The sequence below is a fragment of the Peromyscus californicus genome, unplaced genomic scaffold (assembly GCF_007827085.1).
Source record: "Peromyscus californicus insignis strain IS unplaced genomic scaffold, ASM782708v3 Scaffold_15__1_contigs__length_86483966, whole genome shotgun sequence".
In the NCBI taxonomy this organism is placed as follows: Eukaryota; Metazoa; Chordata; class Mammalia; order Rodentia; family Cricetidae; genus Peromyscus; species Peromyscus californicus.
In genome coordinates, this window is record NW_026294447.1 from 79,331,785 (window position 1) to 79,349,926 (window position 18,142).

Below are 18,142 nucleotides of genomic sequence, written 5' to 3' on the forward strand. Positions count from 1 at the left end.
GTACAGGCATGCACCATTATGCCCGGCTCTGGTAATTATATGGGACCCAAAACCAACTGACCAACCAACCAAATTTACCCTTGGACCCCATTTTTTAACACATTGATAGTGGGTTCAACTTGAGGAGGGGTCTTTTGTTTTTCTTGCATAACATTTTCTAGGCTGTTTTTACTAAGCATGTTCATATTATTGAACCTTCTGATCCCTTCATATACATATACATATATATATTTATATATATGATAGGATCACAACTGTCTATAACTCCATTCCCAGGATGTCTGATACTCTCTTTTGGCCTCTATGGACACCAGCACACATGTAGTGCACATATACACATGTAGGCTTTCACACAAACACATAAAATCTTATATCTATCTATATCTCTTTATTTTTCTTGATACAGATCTCACTATGCAGCCCTGGTTGGCCTGGAATTTGCTCTTCAGACCACAAAGCTGGCTTTGTGGCTTTGAACTCACAGAGATCCACCTGCTTCTGGAGTGCTGGGGTTCAAAGTGTGCACCACTGTGCCTGGCTTATAAATACTTTTTTTTTTTTTTTTTTTTTTTTTGGTTTTTCGAGACAGGGTTTCTCTGTGCAGCTTTGCGCCTTTCCTGGGACTCACTTGGTAGCCCAGGCTGGCCTCGAACTCACAGAGATCCGCCTGGCTCTACCTCCCGAGTGCTGGGATTAAAGGCGTGCGCCACCACCGCCCGGTCATAAATAATTTAAAAAAAGAGTCTATCACATAGACTAGAGAGAGATTTGGAATCATAGATGTGTTCTCCCTGGCCTGGAAGAAAGCAGACATCACTGTGTACTGGGTGATGAACTGCACTGGCCTGCAGGGGCCGAGGGCAGTGTGCAGTCAATAGACAGCAAGAAACAGGACCTGAATCCTTCAACAACATGCTGTGTATATCAGTAACTCAAATGAATGAAGAAGACCTTGAGCTGTAGTAGCTGAGTGTAGAGTAAGCTATATTCTTTAAGAAAGCCAACGGGACCATTTAGTTAATTATATTTTAGAGAGAGTCTCACTGCTATGTAGCCCAGGCTAGCCTTGAAATCCTTCCACTCCCAAGTACTTCGATTACAGATGTGCTCTACATCTGTATTTATTTTTAATGAATCTCATACTTAAAATATGCATGTGTGATACAAAAAAAATATTTCACCTGGAACTGTTTGGGAAAATATTGCCAACAAACTTCATCACTCAGAATACTTTAACATTTATTTCCTATGTAGCCACTGTCACACGACTGTCCAGTGGGTGTCAGCTGCCACCACCTGACACTCAGACTTGGGGGTTTTCTAATGCCCTCCCTAGCGCTAGGCTCAAGGTCAGGAACTGACTGTGTGTTTAGGTATCTTGTCTCTAGTCTGTCCTTCAGAGCTTGCGTTATTTCCATTGTCAGGAAACTTTGGAAGACCGAAGCCGCCATTTTGCATAACATGGAAAATGGCGTTTTGTCTGGCTTTGTCTGACCTTCCACGGGAGACTCTGTTTGCATTATTAGCAGGGATAGCCCAGAGAGGCGGACGTGTTCATTAGCTCCTTTCAAGTGGTGCGTGGCTTCAATTTGTTCTGTTACTAGTGGCCTCATTTTGATTATTTGATTAAGGCACTGGCTGCTAGACAACCATTCTGTAAGATTACTCCTTTTCTCCCCTTTGTAAGGAACACTTTTGTTGGGAAACCTTTTGAGCCTAAGTAAATAATCGCATTCTCCATTAAGTCAATGAATTGATTTGTATCAGCATGACTTATGGGTCCTTATATTCTGTATTGGGTTGCTATCATTATTTTCTGAGGCTCACATTATCTCAGATCTGGCCAGTAGGAGTCCTTAAGCTGACTCCTGTCTTTTCAATATGTTCCTGTAACTCTTTGGGCATCACATTCCTTCCTAGCACAAAATGTTTCAGGCTCGTTGTGCATGTTACCTGCCCTAGTTCTGAAATTAGCTGTTTTTTCGTGGAACCCTGATTCCCTTGACTGGAAAACGATAGTAATAAAAGATCTGAGTGCTCCTTTCTTACTGTTCCTGGAAGATCCCTGCACCAAGTCCTCTCAGGGGATGGAATTAGAGAAGAGATTTATGAATATATCCATATCTATGTGTGCATAGACATACATCATCTATGTTCCCATTTCTCTCTGTGTGTGTATATATGTATATATGAGGCCATATTAGAGATGCTATCTTGCGGGTATCTGTGTGTGCTTGTTGTGAAGGGTACATGTGCACATGTGTGGAAGCCAGAAGTAAACACTGGGTGTTGTCTTCTGTCACTGTTCACCTTCATTTTTAAGACGGTTTCTCTGGTGAATCTGGGGCTCACTGATTAGTGAGCACACACACGCACACACGCACATGCACACATGCACACACGCACACATGCACACACGCACACATACACACACATACACACACATACACACATGCACACACACACATGCACACACACATACACACATGCTCACACACGCACACATGCACACACGAACACATGCACAGACATGCGCGCGCGCGCACACACACACACGCACACAAATACAAAACAATAAAGATAAACTTTTAAGGGCTAGTGACATGACTTAGTCCATAAAGACACTTGATGCTGAGTTTAATGACCTGAGTGAGATGCCCAGGACCCACCTAGTGGAAGTAGAACTGACTCTGGGAAGACCCTTGACCTACATCCTCGTTCTCTCTAAATCAATAAACATAAAAATTAAATAAACTGGATTAAATTAAATAAAATAAAAATAAAAAAGCTGTGGGGGCGTGGGTGGGTGGGTGGTGGCGCATACCTTTAATCCCAGCACCAGGAGGCAGAGGCAGGTGGATCTCTGTGAGTTCAAGGTCAGCCTGTTCTACAGAGTGAGTTCCAGGACAGCCAGGGCTGTTACACATTGAAAGTCTGTCTTGAAACACACTCAAAAAAATTAAGTAAACATTTAGAAAAGAATAAAGACAGCATGGCTGAGCATAGCTCCATGGTGGAGTACTTCCCTAGCATACCTGAGACCCGGGTTTAATCCCTAGTACCAAAAGGTACTCAAATATCTTCACGGTAGCTGATGTTGGTGCTTTTACACGTAACTGTCCCTTGTCTTTCTGCTTCATGATGTTATCAGTGTTGTCGACCAAAATGTCCCATTCATCGCCCTGTTTCCTGCTGTAGGACACAATGATTATATCTGTCCAGCAACGAATCAGTGCACCATAGACAAGAACCGGCGTAAAAGCTGCCAGGCCTGCCGACTTCGCAAGTGTTACGAAGTAGGAATGGTCAAGTGTGGTGAGTGTTCCCTTCCCTTTTACTGCAGTAGGTGCCTGGGAGAGCCGAGGAACTGGAGCCACGTGGCCTGGCAGAGAGGAGACTCAGGGCACGGGAGTTACCTTTAAGTGTGTGCCCATCACAGTGCATTGGTTATTCCTCACAACGGGTATGCGGACAGAGCTGGGTAAGTGTGAGCAAGCCCAGGACAAAGATGTCAGTGCATTAGAGGCCAGCGGCTGACACAGCTCGGTGGAGGAGTGAAGGAGAGGCCTCTGTGTAGGTCGGGGGGCTGTTAGCCGCTGAGATGCTGGAGGTCCACCTGCCAGCGAACGGTGACATCCCGGCATGAACGTCCTCAGTTAAAGCCTGTGACGGGAAAGCAGACTGTCTTGTGGATTTCTCAGGTGCCTGTGTGATCCTGTCTCTCCACTTGCTTTCTACAAGTAGGGGAATAGATGCTTCGAGATGGCACTCCCAGTGGGAAAACAGTCTGTCTAGACGGCGTCTTAGCTTGGCTTCTTTGCTTTTTTTGCCGACTGTTCGTTTAGCTTCAGCTCTCTAGCCCTTGGGTTTATCTCTGAAACACAGCTATCTGTTTGTTTGGGTTTTGAGAGGAGCAGGAAGCGGACAAGCGGGAATTCCGGTGCAGTGTCCGATGCTCCCTCTCGGCTTCCCTCAGCTCTCCTCACGGCATAGTGCTTGTGAATTATGACTTGGACCCAGGCTCAACACAGACAAGTAAAGAATTGATCACCTAGGCAGCTCACACCTGTAACCCTGGCCCTTGGGAGGCTAAGGCAGAAGAAGGATTACTGTGGGTCTGAGTCCAGCCTGGATGACACAGACCGTGAAACAAGATGGGGGAGGCTTTCTCATCTCTTTGGGAATTCCAGAAGATGAGCTAAGAGGTGTCACGTAGGTGGGTGTTCTGCTCTCCGTGGAACAGAAAGAACATATTTGTACGTCTCATTGCAGTGACAGATGCCTTGAAGGAAACGGTTGAAGGGAGGAAACTTGGTTTTGGCCGATGGTCTTAGAAGTTCTGTCCATGGTCAGTTGGCTTGTTAGGCCCCTGGGAAGCCAGAAGCTTCATGGAGGAGATGTGTGGAGAGGGAAGCTGCTTACTTCACGGTGGCCAGGAAGCCAGGAAGGGTGCAGGGGGACAGGGACAAGCTATGCATTTCAGATAAGCACAAACAACTCCTCCAACCAGAGCTCCTCCTCCTCCTCCTCCTCTTCTCCTCCTCCTCCTCCTCCTCCTTTTTTTTTTTTTAAATTTTTCGAGACAGGGTTTCTCTGTGTAGCTCTGGTTGTCCTGGATCTCGCTCTGTAGCCCAGGCTGGCCTTCAAACCCACAGAGATCCTCCTGGCTCTGCCTCCCGAGTGCTGGGATTAAAGGCGTGCGCCACCACTGCCTAGCTTGTCCTCCTTCTTCTTTAAAGATGTATTTTTTTTTATTTTATCTATATAAGTGTTTTGCCTGCATGCATGTCTATGCACCACCTTCATGCGGTGCCCATGGAGATCATTGGATCCCTGGAGCTGTAGTTACAGATGGTTGTGAGTCACCGCACGGGTGCTGGGAGCTGATACTGGGTCCTCTGCAAGAGCAGCAAGTGTTCTTCACCACTGACCCATCCCTCCAGCTCCTGTCTCTCCCTTCATTCCTGGCAGCTTTCTGCTTTTCTCTAAATCCTCTGTTCACATTTGTCCTTCTCCACTGTCTTTAAATTTATATATGTGTGTGTGTGTGTGTGTGTGTGTGTGTGTGTATGTACATATACACATTTAAGTTTAAAAATTACAACATTTCCCCTCCCTTTTCCTCTCTCCAATCCCTTCCATGTACTCTTCTTGCTCCCTCTAGAAATTATGGCCTTTTTTTGTTGTTATTGTTTTCTACACACACACACACACACACACACACACACACACACACACATACACACACACACACACACACACACGCTGCTCGGTCCACTTAATGTTACCTGTATGTAGATGATTTCGGAGCCGACCCTTTGGTTGTGGCTCTCCCCTGGGAAAGGCTGTTTTTCCCACTCTCAGCATCCCTTAGTTGCCTATAGCTCTTAGTCTGTGGGCGGGGCCCCATGAGATCCCCCCCCCCCCCCCCCCCCCCGTCCTTGTTAGCGTGTCTATTGGTGATGTACTTGCTCAGGTCTTGTTTACTCAACCATACTGTTGGGGAACCATAGGCGTGGCTTCTGTGTTTCTGATCCTGCCCTTTAGGTTGAAGCATTCAGATGGTTATTGAAATGGTGAGTGCACACCCACCTTGGCTGACTAGGGTGGGGGGAAGAGTGTGGGGTCAGAGATGATATGGCTTCATGATAAAGACACATTGTGATGTAAATATCCAGGAACACAAGCTGAATAGCTATGTATCTGGTTTGGATCCCTGCGCTGGGACAATAGCTCAGCATCGTTAGGATGCCATCCCTTGACTTGCCTCAGCATCATTAGGATGCCATCCCTTGACTTGCCTCAGCATCATTAGGATGCCATCCCTTGACTTGCCTCAGCATCGTTAGGATGCCATCCCTTGACTTGCCTCCTGTATGGATAGACGGCTGTAGCAGTGATAGTAGGCAGTATAAAACAGTCATTACAACTCAGCTTAGGATCAGACTCTGATCGGGTTGATCGCTATTTCCTAGCTTTTCGACCTAAGACAAATCATTTTCATTTTTAAATTTTGTGTGTGTATATGTGTTTGTATGCGCACACATGTGTACGTAGGTATGCGTGCATGTGTGTGTGGAGGCCGGAGGTCAGTCTCAGGCACCTCCCTTTTTGGGAAAGTGTTTCCCACTCAACTGGAACTTACCTGTTTGTCTAGACTGGCTGGCCTAGGAAGCCCTAGGGATCCTCTTGTCTCTGCCTTCGCGGTGCTGGGGTTCCAGGCATACACTGCTGCACCCCACCTTTTAGATTGGTGCTGGGGATCAAATCCGAGTACTTTGCTCACTGGCCTATCTCCTGACCCTGATTTTTATTTGTATTTTTTTGAGACAGGATCTCATGTAGCCCAAGGTAGCCTCAACCTTGCTTCGTAGTCAAGAACAACCTTGAACATAGCTCCTCACTCTACCTTCCAAGTGCTGAGATAACGGGCTTGCTCCACCAAACCTAGTTTCTGTAGTCCTGGGAATCAAGGACTTGGGCTTTCATGCACGCTACTCTACCAACTGAGCTACATCCCCAGCCCTGTATGCATATCTGTCTTTAAACTCCTTGCCCTCATATACTGTACGAAAGACAAACACACAGTCAGAAAAGTACCTTCTGAAGATGTATATTTTGTTTCACTGAACTCTTGGGGTTATCATTGATATTAAGCGTCTACAGCACTTGACTACTGAAGTGAAATATGTGTGGGCCGGTCAGATGGGTGAGCTGGTAAAAGTGCTTCTCGCTGAGCCTGCCGGCCTGAGTTCACTTCCCAGATCCACAAGGCAGAGGGAGAGAACTGACTCTTGTAAGATCTCCTCTCAACCTCCACGTGTGCCCACAAACATACACACATAAATAAATAAATAAATAAATAAATAAATAAATAAATAAATAAATAAATAAATAAATAAATGTAATAAGGCAAAAAAATGAAATACATGTTCATCTTTTAACTCTTCCAGTTATAAATTAGGTTCAAGTGTCCCTAAGTCAATGGTGCCTTTCCTGTGTCAATGAACCAAGGTCAAACCAACAAAATCAAACAAAGCCCCGACATCCCATCTTGAATTCAACACTTTTTTCCTTTTGGTTGATCGTTTTATGTTTTTCTTTGTCTTCCACTAGCTTAGGGGTTGAATATCTGCTATTTCAGTTCCTTCCATGACATTTTTATTTACATGCATTTTTGACTGATTTGAGGAGGTCAGCTTCTTCCTAAGTAAAACAATTCTTTTGAAGTTCTAATCTGAGACCCCTTCTGATCTTCCACGATGCACTTGGCTTACCTTCTTTGTTCATCCCTAGAAACTACATTATTATCATTCATTCCCAGAAACTATTATTATTACTATTATTTTGTTCATTCAGTGCTTTGTCGGGGTATGTGTGTTAAGGATTGAACCCAGGACCTTGGGCATGCTGGGAAAGCACTCTGCCACTGATCTACACCTCAGCCCTCATACAGTGATTTTTTTTTAAAAAAAGGTTTATATTTTCTGTTTTTTTTTACAATTACTTCTTAAATGTCAACATTTCTATGGTCATTTTTCTCCATTTTAAAAACACATGAGTGGTGTGGCTTCTCAATCATTGTTTAGTGGCAAATGTCCCAAACTGTTTTTTAGATTTGTTTCATGTGTATGGCTATTTTGCCTGCATGAATGTGCCTCATGCATGTGCCTTGTGTTCCTGGAGGCCAGAAGAGGACGTTGGATCCCCTGGAACTAGTTACAGATGGTTGTGAGTCACCATGTGGGTGCTTGGAATTGAACCTGGTTCCTCTGCAAAAGCAATAAGTGTTCTTAATAGCCTTTACCATCTCTCTGATCCCTAGTGTCCTTAATTTATTTTCAGATTCAGATGATACATCAATCAGCTGAGAAGACAACTCAAAATTCAAGAAGAACTAGATGTGGTGGTACACATGTATTCTCAGCATTTGGTTGGCTAAGGCAGGAGGATGGTCATAAATTCAAGGCCAGCCTGGGCTACATATTAAGTTCGAAGTTAGCCTGAGCTACATTTCAAGACCCTATTTCAAAAAATCAAAACAAGGGGGTGGGATGGGGCATAGATTTGATCAAAACATATTATATGTATGTATGAAACTCTCAAGGAGTAAATAAAGGAAAAAGAAAACAGGAGGTATCTGAAATTATAAAAATGGCCAACACAAATATATGTGTGTATACGAATATATTTATGTATTATGTATATATATTCAAATTAATAAAATGGCCTATCTATATTCAAATAATGAAAAATACCAATATATCTTTGCCAGTCATGGTGGCTAATCCCAGTAATCCCAGTGCATGGGAGACTGAGGAAGGTGTATTTCTAGGAGTTTGGGGTCAGCCTGGGCTACAGAATGAGACCCTTGTCTTAAAACATAAAAACTGATTTTTCTCACCTTTTTTTTGTTTTGTTTTTTTTACAATCTCATGTAGTTCATCCAGGGTAGCCTTGAACTCACCATGTAGCCAAAACTGCCCTTGCGCTCCTGGTCCTTCTGCGCCCACCTCCTGAGTACTGGAGTTAGAGGGCTGTCTACCACTCCTGGCTTTCCCTTCGTCATTTTAAAAACATCCTTTCATTATGTTATGATCCATAGGCCTATAGTAACAAGAACATTTTGATACTAGCACAGGCATAGAAATACCAGTAAAACTGAGAAGAGAATCAGGAATTAATCACCTATATAGGAAAATATTTATTATTGACAGGCATTTAAAATTGGCAGGAAGCCGGGCGGTGGTGGCGCACGCCTTTAATCCCAGCACTCGGGAGGCAGAGCCAGGCGGATCTCTGTGAGTTCGAGGCCAGCCTGGTCTCCAAAGCGAGTTCCAGGAAAGGCGCAAAGCTACACAGAGAAACCCTGTCTCGAAAAACCAAAAAAAAAAAAAAAATTGGCAGGAAAAAGCTTATGATATAACAAATATAGGGAACACTGTTTATCTGTTTGGGGAATGTGACATGAACTATCAACTTTATATAATACAAACATGCATGTAATACAAACATGTATAAAATTTCAGATAGATTTTAAAGGAGAATGCTTTTATAATTTTGGTGCAAAACAAATTGACTATTTATTAAAGCTTCTTTTTAAAATTTTTTAATTTTTCTTTTTCTTTTTTTTCTTTCTCTTTTTCTTTCTTTCTTTTTTTTTGTTTTTTGTTTTTTGAGACAGGCTTTCTCTGTGTAGCTTTGCTCCTTTCCTGGAACTCACTCTGTAGTCGAGGCTGGCCTTGAACTCACAGAGATCTGCCTGCCTCTGCCTCCCAAGTGCTGGGATTAAAGGCATGCGCCACTACCGCCCGGCAAATTTTTCTTTTTTATGACTTATTTAATTTTATTTTTATGTGCATTGGTGGTGTTTTGTCTACATGAATGTCTGTGTAAGGGTATCAGATCCCCTGGAAGTACAGTTTACAGTTACAGACAGTTGTGAGCTGCCATGTGGGTGCTGGGTATTGAACGGGTCCTCTGGAAGAGCTGCCAGTGCTCTTAACCTCTGAGCTATCTCTCCAGCCCCTTAATAAAGCTTCTTATGGCAGAAGGCACCATGAGCAAAGTTTAAAAGCACAAAGAAAGCCAGATGCTGCATGTATCAATGTTCTACAAAGAGCCTTTATAAATTTTAGAAGAGAAAGGGATAAAAATAAAAAGTCAAGCCGGGTGGCCAGCCTGATCTACAGAGTGAATTCCAGGACAGCCAGGGCTGCACAGAGAAACCCTGTCTTGAACCCTCCCTTAAAAAAAATAGGCAATGTACAAGTAAAGAAATATGAGCCGGGCGGTGGTGGCGCACGCCTTTAATCCCAGCACTCGGGAGGCAGAGGCCGGCGGATCTCTGTGAGTTCGAGGCCAGCCTGGGCTACCAAGTGAGTTCCAGGAAAGGCACAAAGCTACACAGAGAAACCCTGTCTCGAAAAACCAAAAAAAAAAAAAAAGAAATATAAGGGGCAAACATTGTGAATGTTACTAATAATTTAAAAAATGCAAAATAACAAAAGACTGTTTACTCACTCCTAAGACCAACAAAGATTAAAAGTAACACTAAGGCCAAATAGGTAGTCATTAAAATATTGTTTAGATTATGAATTTTTAAATATTTTGGAAGGTAATCTATCAGTAACTATAAAATTTTTAATGTACGTATGCCTTGTTTGAACAAGTTAATTTCTTTGAATTTATTATAAAGAAGTAATTGAATATACCTACAAGGCACTTTTTCACTGTAATATTTAATAAAGAAATTATAATAACATAGACTTACATCAGCATGGGACCTTTTAGTTTTTGTTTTCTGAAGTACAGTCTCCTTTACTCTATAGTTCAGGCTGGCCTGGAACTTCCTGTGTATCTCAAGTTGGTCTGGAATTTGTGGTAATCCTCTAGGCTCCACCTGGGTTCCAGCCGTGCTCAGAACAACACTGGATTTTAAAAGTAAATGATATTATATTAATAGGATGGAAAGCTTTACAGATTGTGAACTTTGTTTATTATTGTGTTCCTGGAGATCAGACAACTTTCGGGAGTCAGTTTTCTCTTTCCACCTTGTTAAGGCAATGTCTCTCTTGTTCTTTTTTTTTTTTGGCACTGCGTCCTCTAGGCTAGCTGGACTGTGGGCTTCTGGGCAATTCTTTTGTCTCTGTCTTCTGTAGGAGTGCTGGGATTACATATATATACATATACACATATATACATATATATGCACACATATTTATGGCTTTTTTTTTTTTTCTGAGACAGGTTCTCATTACATAGCCTTGGCTACCTTGGCTATCCTGAAACTCACTATGTAAATCAGACTGGCCTCGAATTCACAGAGATCCATATGCCTCTCTCTCCTGAGTGCTGGAATCAAAGGCGTGCACCACTACACCTGGCATGTAAGGCTTTGTTTACTTGAATTCTGAGTGTTGAATTCAGGTCACGAAGCTTGTATGGCTGGTGTTGTTACTCACTGAGCTATCTCCCCAGCCCAAGTGCTATATTTTCAATAAGATTAAGAGTAATTTATGAAATAGTGCATATACTATGATTCTAATTTTGTTATAAAATATAAAAAAAGCATAAAAGAAAAAATACTGAAAGGATTTTTGCCAAAATTAACTTTTTTGTATTTTCCAGGCTTTTTCAGTTAATTTATTTGAAATATATTTGTGTAAGTATATTAAAAAAATACGTACATGTATATAAAGGTTTTCAAAATGTCGTTAGCGTGTATTGTTTGCTAACTACAAATAGCAATGTTAACGTCCTGACTTTTCCTTACTTTCTACTTGAGGAAAATTCCTACCTTCGTATCTTCGAGCCTGGGGTCCATCAGCACACTTTAGAAGAGAAACAGATTCAGTAGCCAGTGATAACCTTGAAACGGAGCAGAAGTTTCCAAACACGTTATGTTGTTAGTACATCCAGACAGTCGTTATCTTTGTCCGTGGCCCACAGACTCCAAAATATGAAGTGGAATGATATCAACGCTATCACCACCATTGTCAACACAGCGCCTTCTTGCAGGGCTGGGAGTCGAACCCAGGGCCTTGCCCATGCAAGTGGAGCACTTAAGCTACTCACCTACACCCTCAGCCCCTCGCCATTTTTAGGCTGGCCATTCAGTGAGGTGGAATCTTGGGCGGAGAAACCACTGGCTTTGTTGTCTGCTCTCCTCTTTAGGATCCAGGAGAGAAAGGTGTGGGTACCGCATAGTCCGAAGACAGAGGAGTTCCAGTGAGCAGGCGCACTGCCTGAGCAAAGCCAAGAGAAACAGCGGGCACATACCTCGGGTGAAGGAGCTCCTGCTGAGCACCCTGAGCCCAGAGCAGCTGGTGCTCACCCTCCTGGAGGCAGAGCCGCCCAACGTGCTAGTGAGCCGTCCCAGCATGCCCTTCACCGAGGCCTCCATGATGATGTCCCTCACTAAGCTGGCCGACAAGGAACTGGTGCACATGATTGGCTGGGCCAAGAAAATCCCTGGTAGGACTCTCTATCTTGACCTCATCCTGTTTATTTGTAACAAGGCCCATCTCTCACACTTTGGGGACAGTGAACTTCATCTGGGTGTGTAGTAGTTTGTTTGACCTGTTGTTTGCAACCTTTTATTTACAAGATTTTTTAAAATTAAATTTTGATTTGGTGTATATGTGCACACCTGTACGGAGCTATGTGAACATAACTGCAGGTGCCCAAGGAAGCTAGAGCTGTTAGGTCCTTTGAAGCTGGAGTTACAGGCAATTGTGAGCTGTCCAGTGTGGATGCTAGGCATTGAACTCAGCCTAGGTGCTGGAAATTGAACTTGGGTCCTCTACAAGAGCAGTATATGCTCTTAACAGCTCAGCAAAACTTGTAACTTATAACGATGGTGTTTTCGTCTTCCTACCTTGACGTAGATAACCTCAATATGTCCTGGAAGGTTAGATTCTGTTGAGAATCTCTGGACTCTCAAGTTTTATATCAGCTAGAGTAGTTCAGGAAGCGTTGTACAGAGCCTCTTTTTATAGCTGACTCTTCATCTTTGATTCCCAGATCCATCCTGCACACACTGCAGCCCTGCTAATGTTCACATCTCTTGCAGACAGTGCCTGTCACTTACCTCGTGTGCCCAGGTGTGGTCTGTGATAAAATCTGAGAAGGGACCTACCCAGGCTTTGGAACTGGACTTAGGGTCACTTGGGCAAGTCTAGGGTGTTGGGGCCTGGTTAAAAGGTAGAAATGTGGATTCCATATTGACCAGTCTCTTGGCTGTTGACTTCTCAGCTTGTGAGGAAGGGCATGGCAGGTTGGGACAGGATAGAGCCTGTCTCACAGTGAAAGGCTTGTCAGACGATAAATAGGAATTTACAAAATATCACTCCAATAGAGAAAGAATCAGTATTGTATGCAAACAGAGTAAATCAGCAGTTGAAGTAGTGTGAATCAATGGGCCGGTAAATCTTCCTACTATCAAAATGGGATCATGCGGATAATGCACTTTTTCATCCTATAAATCATTATTTCCCCAGGCCCGTTTGTACCCAACTTAGGATGGTTTTAGTTCACAGTTCTTCACTGTGGATGTGATGCTTGAAAGTAGACACTTTTGCTCATTCTGGTTTTCTCCTTCAGTATAAGATTCAAGATCACTTAAGCTACTTGATGCTTTATTATAAAACAAGCCCTGTACTAAATGGTGTTACCAAACTGTCAGCTGACCAAAGTGTTCTAAGCATGTTTAAGGTAGGCTAGGATGAGCTATGATGTTGAATAGGTTAAGTTTATTAAATGCATCTATTTTTAAATATTATTATAAGTATTTGTTTGTTATTACTATTATTATTATCATTAGTGTACAAGTGTGTGTGTGCACGTGCGTGTGTGTGTGCACGTGCGTGTGTGTGTGCACGTGTGTGTGTGTGTGTATGTGTGTGTGTGTGTATGTGTGTGTGTGTGCGTGCGTGCGTGTGTGTGTGTGTGTGTGTGTGTGTGTGTGTGTGTGTGTGTATGTGTGTGTGTGTGTGTGTGTGTGTGTGTGTGTGTAGGTCACAGAACAAACTTCAGGAGTCAGTTCTTTCCTTTCTCCTTTGGTCACAGGGATCAAACTCACATCCTCAGGCTTGCATGAAAGGCATTGTGACTGGCTGAGACATGGTACCGCCCTACATATGGTTCTGTTTTGAGATGAATGTCTCACAGGGTGGGCCATCCACTTCTTTTACAACCATCGAAGAAATAAAGTCTCTCTCTCTCTTTCTTTCTCTCTCTCTCTCTGAATTCTAAGCCAGGCCAAGGTTCCTACAACCCTGGGGCAGTGTGGGCAGTAGCTGTAGGAGAGGAATTGTAAAGTTTTGGCATGGTTGAGTAGGTGGATGAAGAGCTATGGGGACCATGGCCCCAGGCGCAAGGGTCTCTTGTGGCCGTTGTTGGCTGGGCCCCGTTTCTTCTGAGCTTTCTGGACATCTCCGGCTTTCCAGCTTTGTTTTGTCTAGTGTCTCCACCTTTGCCAGAATTATTTCATTTTGTCTCCTGCTTCCCAGAGAAGAAAAACACCAGTGCACTTTCCTCTAGTTTTTGTTTCAAGTGTTTTCCAAACACCATTTTCAGGATCTCACAGGAAAAATGGAGATGGGGTGACTGACTATGGAAAGCTATTTGGCTCTCCCCGCCCCCGACAATTAATCTTTCTTCAAGCATGGTGTTTTGAAAGATTTGCAGGTGTCTGACGTATGACTCTGAGTGAGATTGGAAAGTGTAGATGTATCAGAACCTGATCTGAGCATAAGCATGTGACTCTGCAAGGATTTGTCCATCTGTGGGTGGTGCACATATGTGCACGTGTGTGTGTGTGTGTGTGTGTGTGTGTGTGTGTGTGTGTGTGTGTGTGCATGCATGTGAGTGCCTAGAGGCCAGGGTTTGACACTGGTGTCTTCATTGATTGCTTGCCTCCTTATATTTTGGTTCAGGCTCTCTCAGTGAACTTGGAGTTCACTGATTGGCTACACTGGCTGGCCAGTGAACTCCAGAGATCTGTCATTTCTTTCTCCCTGGTGTTGGCATTATAGATGCACGCTTCCTGGATACTGAGGATCAGACTCAGGTCCTTGTCGTTCCCAGCAAGCACTTGACTGATTGAGCTAGCTCCCCTGCTTTGGATTTGTCCATCTTTACATTCATGCTCCATTCACTCCATTCACATTTACAGTACCATTCATCCAAAGGTCTGAGCATGTGTGGTTTTTCACTGTAGTAACACCGATAAAATATTTATAAGCGATCTTACCTATAGGAAATTCTCAGAGGGAGGCAAGATCACTTCCATTTTTCCTACAAGAGAAACAGATTTGACAAGAGATTAATTTAGCTGGGGGAGGGGGTTAGGGATGTAGTTTAATGGTAGAACGCTGGCCTAGCATGCTCAAGGCCCTGGTTTTGCTTCCTAGTGTGTACAACACACACACACACACACACTTGCACACACTCGTGCACACACACACACACACACACACACTTACTAGTTATGGAGGGACTAAGCTGATATTCCAAACCAGAATCCATTTCAACCCAAGGCTGTGCCTTTGGCTTGAACAGCCCCCTCTTAGTGTGTGTTATGGAAGAAGTTCCCGTGTCCTCTGCCTCGTGCTGAAGGCATTTACTCCTTAGCGATTCTGTGTTTCCTTCCGGCGCTGTGGTTAATTCATGCCATTAGAGTATCGACTACTTCTGTTATCTTCGCTCTTTAGGATGGAATCACCTAGAGACAGCGCCCCTACCCAGAACAGTCCTAACTCTGCATGGGACATGTTCAACAGTCAGAGAACCTACTTAAGTTGAAGCCTCGCCTTTCTGTGGGGAGGGGCTGGCACGACTCTCTGGTTTATCTCCCGCCCCCCTCCTTCTGCCCTCCAAACCACAGACAGACAGCCCCTCTGATTGACAGCTGAGCTTTGGCTTCCTCAGCAGGGTGCAGGAATTACTAGGACAGTATAACCATAGCCAACGAGCCTAGCTCTGCCTTTTGGGCCCTTTCTAGCATCTGTCTGAGGAGCCAATGATTCTTAGAAATATAAAACCAAGTTCGTTTATTTTCTGGAAGGGTCGGAGGCTGGAAACTGCAAGTTGCGTAGCTGAGGTCCCTTAAACCAGCATTTAATCACCTCTTTGAAGTACTGATGAATTACTTCCCTTTGTTGTCTGGGTTTCCTTGCTGTTTAATAACTTGTCTTTCTGTCTTTACAGAAACGGGTTGCCAAGGGGGAGGTGTGTTTAATGGGCTCCTGTTTCCCCAGGTTTTGTGGAGCTCAGTCTGTTGGACCAAGTCCGGCTCTTGGAGAGCTGCTGGATGGAGGTGTTAATGGTGGGGCTGATGTGGCGCTCGATTGACCACCCCGGCAAGCTCATCTTTGCTCCAGACCTCGTTCTGGACAGGTAAGAAAAAAAATGCTTTGCATTTCATCTCTGATCTGTTTGACTAAGCAAAGTGAGTGGGAACCGAGTCCTAGGCGCTGCAATTAAATTCTCGCACCTGAAAGGGTAATTAAAGGATGCTAACACCATCCACTCCTTCACTGGGTCAAGAGCCCACAAAGAAGAGGGCATGGGTACCAGGATTCATCTTCCCCGATCCCTTCTAATCAGTGGTGCATCAGCAGTCACAGACCAGGGCTGTGGCAGGGGACTGCATCCTGCAGGGTCTTGGCCGCTGAGTCCATTTTTTTTTTTTTCATTAAAAATTCTGCTCTCACATTGTATTCTTAAGCTGCCCTGCTGTTGAGTGACCAGTTACATCTCTGCACAGGTGATACAATTCTTATGACCCTTCCAAACTGATTTTTATGTGCTATGGCTTTAATGCTAATGGTATCATTTATCTCTAGTGGCATTTTGGAGCATGTGGTGGGAGGGCTCGTTACTAAGGCCAAATGGAAGTTAACAGACACCAGGACATGATAGTGCTTTGGGACATGTCATGATGTCACAAAGTGGTTGGACTTAGTGTTCTTTTAAAGATGGCGGAGAGTGGGAACTACATTTTGATTTAGTTGAACTGTTTATGGAAGATAAACTGTTCAACAACAGCCAAGCTTTGTTATAGGAGAAAAATGGAAAACTTTTGGTTTGAGTACCTTTGAGTGGTTGGAAAAATCTCCATGGAAAAAGCACTAGTGTTAAGCGTTCTGCACGGGAGACTGGGCACGAGAGCAGGAGGTTGCCTGGTGCTGTGAACCTCAAGTGCCCACCCCAACTCTTGCATCGTAACCCTGTTACCACTTTAGGTCATCAGAAGACCCTCACTGGCACGTTGCGCAGATGAAGAGCGATGCCCCAAGGTATCAGCATCCATTCTGCCCGTTGTCATGGATGACACTGACAGAGAACACTGTTCTGAGTAAATGGAGGTGTTTTGGTGGAGAACAAATCCTGTGGGAAGAGCTGACGCATGGGATGTGGCTTGAGCAGGAGCAAGCCCAGGTGGTGAACGAGAGAGGGAGGCTCTGGAAGGCCAGAGCGGTGGGGCAGGTACCAGACCCTCCAGTGACCCTCACAGAGCTAACACATAGCTGGTGTGTGCCGGGTACCATCCTCTGCACTCAATGTGTGTTGCCTTATTTCATCTTTCTAAAAGCCCCTTGGGAGTGAACACCGTCCATCATTCCAGTCCTTCAGTTAAGGAAATGGGAAGTGAGGTAGTTGATTTACAGGCAGGGTAGTAAGTGATAGTGTAGACGTAGGGATCTGATTCTAAAGTCCACACACATAGCACGTCACTCCCGTGGGAAAGAGAATTGGAAGGGGAAAGAGGAGGTCAAAGGCAAATTGATTTCATAATTTATTCTTTTGCCTTAGAACACAGCCCTGTGACTGGGTCTGTTTCTACCCACCTCAGAAACACACTCCAGCCGTCTCCTCAGAGCTGTCTGTCAAGCTGAAAGGCCAAACACCCGCCAGGCCGTTGCCTCACTCGCTCATTCCACTTCACAAACTTCATAAACGCACATGCAGGAACACGTACACGTGCAGTACTACGTTAGCTGTTCTCCCCCCGCCCCTCCCGGGGATGCATAGTGGGGTTAAATTATTTTACTTTTTGTTTCAGTTGCTAGATGGATGCCAGATCTAGTGTTCCAGTAACTGAGACAGTAACTGGAGAGCGTGTACGGGAGTAAACTTAGCCCTCCCCTTTCTCAGTACGGGTCTGCCACCACTGTCTGGTGTCAGAGCTTCTTCACGTGGAGTTTCCCATAGCTACAAGCACTAAACACTTTTTATTGTCGTGTTTTTGTTTTTTGTTTATTTTTGGTGCTGGGCACAAAACCGAGAGCCTTGTGCTTGCTAAGCAGACACTTGACCACTGAGTTCAACCCTGCCTGTGCCCCTTGATTCTGTCTGAGATTTCTACAGGAAACAAAACGAAACAAAAGCCTTGACGTCGCTGAGGCGGAAGGGAGAACCCAGTGGTTTTGGCTTGTTTGTAACAAGGTAGTTCTTTTGGCATCCGTTAGAAACATAAATTCATGTGAAGATCTAGTGTGAAACCTGAGTTTCTATTTGCCCCAAAATGCATATGTGGCTGGCTGGCTGGCTCAGTGGGCAGAGGAGCTGCTCATCAGCAGCGATGACGTGAGTGTGATCCCTAATAGTCACGTGGTGGAAGGAGAGCACTGACACC

The 18,142-nt window shown here is 44.3% G+C and overlaps 1 protein-coding gene across 2 annotated transcripts in view; it reads left to right on the top strand.

Moving 5' to 3' along the window:
- Positions 1-18,142, top strand: part of Esr2 (estrogen receptor 2) — a 52,978-nt gene that overhangs the window by 19,049 nt on the left and 15,787 nt on the right. Inside the window, exons 4-7 of one of the 2 annotated variants that reach the window (XM_052739572.1) lie at positions 3,199-3,315; positions 11,677-11,976; positions 15,762-15,900; positions 16,749-16,802. In XM_052739572.1, the coding sequence (XP_052595532.1) occupies positions 3,199-3,315; positions 11,677-11,976; positions 15,762-15,900; positions 16,749-16,802 (610 nt within the window). The remainder of the gene's footprint in view (positions 1-3,198; positions 3,316-11,676; positions 11,977-15,761; positions 15,901-16,748; positions 16,803-18,142) is intronic. The other variant, XM_052739573.1, reaches the window with a different exon arrangement.